Source organism: Pseudophryne corroboree (assembly GCF_028390025.1).
Source record: "Pseudophryne corroboree isolate aPseCor3 chromosome 3 unlocalized genomic scaffold, aPseCor3.hap2 SUPER_3_unloc_2, whole genome shotgun sequence".
In the NCBI taxonomy this organism is placed as follows: domain Eukaryota; kingdom Metazoa; phylum Chordata; class Amphibia; order Anura; family Myobatrachidae; genus Pseudophryne; species Pseudophryne corroboree.
Window position 1 is genome coordinate 1,538,326 of NW_026967508.1, and position 8,004 is coordinate 1,546,329.

General features: G+C 41.2%; 1 protein-coding gene across 1 annotated transcript; it reads left to right on the forward strand.

The window, feature by feature from the left end:
• Nucleotides 1-2,130: 2,130 nt before the first annotated feature.
• Nucleotides 2,131-3,267, forward strand: LOC134983640 (oocyte zinc finger protein XlCOF22-like). The gene has a single exon (XM_063949323.1). It carries the CDS (start codon nucleotides 2,221-2,223, stop codon nucleotides 3,142-3,144), a length of 924 nt encoding a protein of 307 aa, XP_063805393.1. The 5' UTR covers nucleotides 2,131-2,220; the 3' UTR covers nucleotides 3,145-3,267.
• Nucleotides 3,268-8,004: the final 4,737 nt, after the last annotated feature.

The following is an 8,004-nucleotide window of genomic DNA, read 5'->3' on the forward strand; positions in this document are numbered from 1 at the left end:
GTTCTAAGTGCATAATTGAATGTGGATGTCTTTTTGAGGAGAAAGACTTTCTGATTTGGACCAAGCTATTAACTGAATTTATGCTGGGATAAAATATCACTATCTAAAAGGAAAAATACTCGGCATGGTTGCATGTCACAAACCAAAAAAAAGCGCTGGACAATCTATCTTGGTTTAAATCTATTGGAAGTGATATAACTAGTATTTCAAGAGAAAGTTATTAATGGTTCATTTTTAGCGTATAAATTTAGGATATAAAGTGTATTAGGCACATATTGGAAGCAAGTAGTATATCCTCTATTATTAGACCCATTAGCGATATATTAATTGGTTTTATAATATAATTTTTATGTGATGCTGGCCGGCATCTAGTATTGTATGTGTTTGTATGTGTTTAAATATTTTATGTGATAATAAATATCCATATCAGAGTGAATTGCGCAGTCCCAGCCTTGTTTTTCTTGTAGTTCTATAGTAAGGGTTAAAACCAAAGACCCTTTTGGGATTGCTGCATTCGTCTGTAGTCAATCACAGCGCCAGGTGTTTTTGGCTATTTATTTGGTATGAATCTTGCCCTTGGATTAACAAAAATCCTTTCCTCGTACTGTCCGTCTCCTCTGGGCACAGTTTCTCTAACTGAGGTCTGGAGGAGGGGCATAGAGGGAGGAGCCAGTGCACACCCAGATCCAAAGTCTTTCTTAAAGTGCCCATGTCTCCTGCGGAGCCCGTCTATCCCCATGGTCCTTACGGAGTCCCAGCATCCTCTACGGACTGCGAGAAAAAGATTTACCGGTAGGTTTAAAATCTTATTTTATATATATATATATATATATATAATTTTCTTACGAGTAATGGAGCAGGATAGATAATTTTTACATTTATATTAGGTAAAATCTTCCCAATGTGTTAGATAGACTCTAGTGTTCCTATATCATAGTGTCCCTTGGTCTACATCACAGGTTCTCAAACTCGGTCCTCTGGACCCCACACAGGTCATGTTTTCAGGTCATCTGTGTATTTTTAAAATGTGACATTTGGTGACACACAGTGCACTTGTCGGGTGATCTGGAAAACATGACCTGTTTGGGGACCGAGTTTGAGAACCACTGGTCTACAAAAACAGTAGTAAAGCAATTATAACAATTTGTTGCTCATCAAAGATACATTATTTCCTAATGGTACTTAGAAAAATATAGGCGGTGAGCCATGCATCTTATATACAATATCATGCCTTGCCATATATTGTGGGAAATGTTTAATTGATCCCATTGTAGATGTGCATGTAACCTCCTGTGAATGAGTGCCAGGGCTCTAGTTGCATAATACGTCACAGGATATAAACGAGACACATTTGTATGGCATGGTAAGAAAGAAATATACAATACTGCAAAAGTTTTAGACAGGTGTGTAAAAGCCGCAGAGTAAGACTGCTTTCAAAAATAGAAGTGTTAATAGTTTATTTGTATCAATTAAATTGCAAAGTGAATGAACAGAAGAGAAATCTAAATCAAATCAATATTTGGTGGGACCAGCCTTTGCCTTCAAAACAGCAGCAATTCTAGGTACACTTGCACACAGTTTTTGAAGGAACTCGGCAGGGAGGTTGTTCCATACATCTTGGAGAACTATCCACAGATCTGTAGTTGCTGATAGACCTTAAACAGCTAAATATCCTGAATGTAATGAGACAGAACCTTGCAGTGTGTGCGCTTTCACAGGTTTAGCCATTAAATTAGCCAATTTGCTCCCAATGGCCAGGATCTCAGACAGGGATTCTTAGGGTAATTACTCTGATCTCTGCCTGTGACCTTAAGAGGTATGAGTAGAATTCAATAAAGGCGGCTCTACTGTATATGCCGGTTAGAGTGACGCTTACAGCGCAAGAGGCTCCTTTGGGGCCACACAAGCTATGCCAATTCTTCCCCATAGTATGAACATTTTCTCAATGCTGAAAGAAAGTATTTCCAAAGATGTATTTTATTTCCAGCAGGTGGATGCAGAAGCAGGAATACCTCAGAGGGACGTCTCCTTTTGTCTTCAGATTATAAAATAGAAGATAATGACATCGTACAAGCTTCTCAAGGAGAAAACCCTGTTACACTAAATATACTTCCATTGTTGTCCAGGGAACATACGTCATCTGATCTCTCTAATCATAAAGATTGTTCTGCTGATAATTTAGATGTTGTTACACATAGAACAGGCCCTACAGGTGCTAAAATGTTCCCCTGTTCTGAGTGCGGGAAATGTTTCTTACATCATTCAATCTTTGTTAGACATCAGAGAAGTCACACAGGTGAGAAACCATTTCCATGTTCTGAGTGTGGGAAATGTTTCTCACAGACATCACATCTTGTTGTACATCTTAGAGTTCACACAGGTGAGAAACCGTTCTCTTGTTCTGAGTGTGGGAAATGTTTCCCACGGAAATCAAAGCTGATTGCACATCAGAGAATTCACACAGGTGAGAAACCGTTCTCATGTTCTGAGTGTGGGAAATGTTTTACACGGAAATCAAAGCAGATTGCACATCAGAGAAGTCACACAGGTGAGAAACCGTTCTCATGTTCTGAGTGTGGGAAATGTTTCTCGTGGAAATCAAAGCTGATTGCACATCTGAGAACTCACACGGGGGAAAAACCATTTTCATGTTCTGAATGTGGGAAATGTTTTGCACAGAAATCAGATCTTGTTACACATCAGAGATGTCACACCGGCGAGCAACCATTTTCATGTTCTGAGTGTGGGAAATGTTTTTCACATAAATCATATCTTGTCAGACATCAGAGATCTCACACAGGTGAGAACCCATTTTCATGTTCTGACTGTGGGAAATGTTTTTCACATAAATCATATCTTGTCAGACATCAGAGAACTCACACAGGGGAGAAGCCATTTTCATGTCCTGACTGTGGGAAATGTTTTACAGTGCAATCAAATCTTTTTAAACATCAGAGAACTCACTCAGGCGAGAAGCCATTTCCGTGCTCTGACTGTGGGAAATGTTTTACACAGAAATCAACTCTTGTCATACATCAAAGAACTCATACGGGTGAGAAGCCATTTCCATGTTCTGAGTGTGGGAAATGTTTTGCACAAAAAATAAGCCTAGTTTTACATCAGAAAATTCACACAGGGAGATAAAAAAAAAACAACAACCACATTACCATGAGGTGATCACCATAATAGGGTTTCAGCGATAATCTAAATATTGTATTATACGTTGGCATTATTAATGTAAATAATAAAAAAAGTGGTGTAAACATATATGTACAGATTGTATTGACATCTCTGCTTTATGGAGAGTCTTATAAAGCTTCACTCACATAAAGTATTCACATGGTATAATGTAATTACCATACACAGGCATAGATGGAATGTGTTTCACCAACATAAGATAACATCTACAGCAGTTTTCTTCTAGTAGACATTGGCTATAACTCGGCACAGTAATAAGATCACATTGTTATATAGGGTCTTAAATCTATTTATATAAAAGGAAAATACCACTCCTACAAAATCTCCTGAACTATAAGGACTAGGAACTTTTGTGACAGTAGCTTGCTTTTGTGACTTAGGCACCCACTAAGAAGGGATTTTTCAAAACTCCACTCACAAAGGGGTTAAAAGGGGTGAGATGATTATTGGGAATTACCCACTCACAGAGGAGAGTTAAGACAGCCCACCCAGCCAGGGCTATAAAGAATGCATGGTGCAGGCGATACCTAGTCACGGAGGGGGAGGACACAATGCTCTGTTCCTGGATTTCCTTGCCAGTGGCAGTTGCAGAGCAGTCCATTATTCAAATAGGGGTGCCACATCAACTGCCACCCCTAAACACTGTCAGACATCGCTGCGTGTGGCTCCCCTATTTGAATAATGGACTACTCTGTAACTGGCAAGGCAGTCCAGCCTTATGGTTCAGGAGATTTTGTGCCGAGTCAGTGGTATTTGGCTTGCTATATATATATATATATATCAGCTATAAGTACTTAACCAACCTATTCCCAGTTGGGAGAGGATAGTGTCTCAATTATCAAAGATAACCAGGAGAATTTTTATTTATTTATTAACAGTTTCTTATATAGCGCAGCAAATTCCGTTGCGCTTTACAATTTGAAATAACAATAACAAACTGGGTGAAAACAAACAGTCATAAAGGTAGGAAGGCCCTGCACGCAAGCTTACAATCTATAGGGAAATAGGCATGTATACACAAGGAAAGGTGCTATCTATTGCATAGAATGAGAAGACATGTGAGGATATGTGTGGACTGTGCAGAGTGGATGCAATTTGATAGAAAGGTCTATGAAAGTTATGTGGGCGGTTCTGGAATTTGATATGCTTGCCTAAAGAGGTGAGTTTTCAGGGAACGCTTGAAGGTTTGGAGACTAGAGGAGAGTCTTATTGTGCGTGGTAGGGCATTCCAGAGTGGGTGCAGCCCGATGAAAGTCCTGCAATCGTGAGTGGGAGCGAGTAATGAGTGTGGATGAGAGACGCAGGTCTTGTGAAGAGCGAAGAGGTCGGGTTGGGAGATATTTTGAGATAAGCGAAGTGATGTACGTTGGTGTAGTTTGGTTAATGGCCTTGTGTGTGACTAAAAGTATTTTATATTGAATGCGGTAGAGAACAGGTAACCAATGGAGGGACTGACATAGTGGATCTGCAGATGATGAACATCTAGCGAGGAAGAAAGCCTCGCCGCTGCATTCAGAATGGATTGTAGTGGTGAGAGTCTCGTTTTAGGAAGACCAGTTAGGAGACTATTGCAATAATCAATGCGGGAGATAATGAGAGCGTGGATTAGAGTTTTAGCAGTGTCTTGTGTAAGGTATGTCGTATTTTGGATATGTTTTTTTAATGCATGTAACATGATCTTGAGACAGATTGAATGTGGGGAACAAAGGCCAGATCAGAGTCAAGGATGACACCATGCAGTGAGCTTGTGGGGTAGGGTAGATAGTCGAGTTTTCAACAGTGATAGAGATATCAGGTTGGTACCTACTATTGGCCGGTGGAAATATAATTAACTCTGTCTTTGAAATATTCAGTTTGAGGTGGCGAAATGTCATCCAGGATGAAATGGCAGAAAGGCATTCAGTGACACGGTCCAGTCCAGATAGGGACAAGTCAGGGGAGGATAGGTAGATTTGAGTATCATCTGCGTACAGATGATACTGAAAACCAAAAGAGCTGATTAGATTACCAAGAGATGAGGTATAGATAGAGAAAAGCAAAGGACCCAAGACTGAGCCTTGCGGTACTCCAACTGAAAGAGGTAGCGAAGAGGAGGTAGATTCAGAGAAGTGAACACTGAAGGAGCGATTAGATAGGTAGGATAGGAACCAAGAAAGGGCTGTGTCTTTAAGACCTAGGGATTGTAGTTTCTGTATGAGAAGAGAGTGGTCTACAGTGTCAAATGCAGCAGATAGATCTAGAAGAATAAGTAATGAGTAGTGGCCTTTAGACTTCGTAGTGACCAAATCATTAACCACTTTAGTCAGTGCTGTTTCTGTGGAATGTTGGGAACGGAAGCCTGACTGAAGTGGGTCCAATAAAGTGTATGAGTTAAGAAAGTGTGTGTCGAGTGTAGGCAAGTCTCTCAAGTAGCTTAGAGAGACAAGGGAGCTGAGAGATATGGCGGTAGTTTGAGAGAGCATTAGGGTCAGAATTTTGTTTTTTTTTAAAGGGAGTAATCACTGCATACTTGAAGAGTGAAGGAAAAATACCAGTAGAGAGAGAGAGAGATTACAGATGTTAGTTAAGGTAGGGATGAGTACCAGAGACAGAGCTTTACTTATTTGTGAGGGTAAAGGATCAAGAGGAGAGGTAGTAGAGAAGCAGGAAGAGAAGAGTGATGATACTTCATCTTCATTTGTGGGATCAAATGAAGAAAGAGTGCCAGAGGGTTCAGGTAAAGAATGGAGCAGGTCACTGGCTGCCGAAGAGCATACCATTTCATCTCGGATCTTATCAATCTTCTCCTTGAAGTAGGAAGCAAGATCCTGTGCCTTGATAGTGGCTGGTGGGGTAGGTGAGGGAGGATTCAGAAGTGATTTAAATGTATTAAAGAGTCGTTTGGGGTTAGAGGCTTGAGATAAGAGTTTGGAAATATGTTTGTTTGGCAGTGTCCAGGGCATTTTTATAAGAATGGTAGACAGTCTTATATGTGAGGAAGTCACTTGAAATATGAGATTTACGCCACTGACGTTCAAGTTTTTGTGTGAGTTTTTGTAGTTGTCTTGTTAATTTGGAGTGCCATGGTTGACATCTAGTCCTACGTGGAGTGTGATGGGTAGCTGGAGCTACTTCATCAAGTGCTAGTTCTAGAGTCTCATTAAGGTGTGATACAGCCATCTCAGAAGAGGTGAAAGCAGAAATAGGTGAAAGCAGTTGTTGGAGTGAAGTGGAAAGTTCTTGAAGATTAATTGTGTTAATATTTCTGCAGGTTTGAGGAAGATTGGAGGACTTCAGCTACACAGGGTTTGAATTAACGGAGGAGAGCATGCAGGTGATAAGGTTGTGATCTGAGAGGGGGAAAGGAGTGTTAGTGAGTTCAGAGATGGAGCATAGTCTGGTGAATACTAGATCAAGGCAGTGGCCCTCCTGATGAGTAGAGGAGTCAGTCCATTGGGAGAGGCCAAGAGAGGAGGTTAGAGAGAGTAGTTTGGAGGCGTGAGCAGCAGATTTTGGACAATCAATAGCAATATTGAAATCACCCATGATAATGGTGGAGATGTCAGAGGATAGGAAGTGAGGGAGTCAGGCAGAAAATCTTCCAAAAATTGTTTTGGATGCCCAGGTGGGCGGTAGATAGCTGCAACACACAGAGAAAAAGGAGAGTAAACCCTAATGGAATGTACTTCAAATGATGGAAATGTGAGTGATGGAACCTGTGGTAGAACAGTGTATGCAAAAGATTGAGAAAGTAAAAGTCCAACTCCTCCTCCTTTATGGTTACCTGGTCTGGAGGTGTGTGTAAAGTGGAGACCAGTTCTGCAGGGGAGGATGTGTCAGATTGTGTGAGCCAGGTTTCTGCTATAGCCAGCAGATTGATGTTGGATATGAAGAGGTCATGGATGGATGTTAATTTGTTACAAACAGAGCGTGCATTCCATAAGGCACATTTAAGTGATCTGGAGGGTGATGGAAGACATGTGATTTTTATGAGGTTAGCTGGATTTCTATGTTGCTGTGAATCAGGTGAATGTGAGCGATGCAAGTGGCTGGGTCCTGGATTTGGTGAAATGTCACTGTCACTGACCTGGGTTGGGAGTTAAGAGAACTCGGGGGTTCTTCCGATGATAGGGAAGAGAACCACAGCTGGGCCGGAGCAGGGATGGCCGGATGTAGGTTTTCCTCATGCAGAACTTAGCCGTTGTAACCGACGTGTAATGCTAAAGAATTAGTTGTGGCCAAGGCTTGGGGGCGATGCTGAAGTGCACAGAAGAATGAAGAACTTGTGAGCGATGTTGAAGAAATGAATGAAGATTTGAGAACGATGTTGAAGCACACAGAAGAATGAAGAACTTGTGAGCGATGTTAAGGAAATGAATGAGGATTTGAGAACGATGTTGAAGCACACAGAAGAATGAAGAATTTGTGAGCGATGTTGAGGAAATGAATGAGGATTTGAGAACGATGTTGAAGCACACAGAAGAATGAAGAACTTGTGAGTGATGCTGAAGAAATAAATGAGGATTTGAGATTCAGTGTAACTCTGGAAGTTTGGAAGGCGTTCCACTTAGGGATACCCTGTAATACTGGAAGCACAGGAGGTGTCCCTCAGAGATACACTGTAACGCTGGTAACGCAGAGAATGTCCCACTGAGTGATACACTGTAACGCTGGTAAACGGGAAAGGTTCCACTGAGTGATACACTGTAACGCTGGTAGCACAGGGAATGTCCCACTAAAAGATACTCTGGAACACAGGAGACGTTCAGCTTGAGAACACGCTGAACGCTGCTAGCACTGGTGATCATTGGAAAAGACGATACTCAG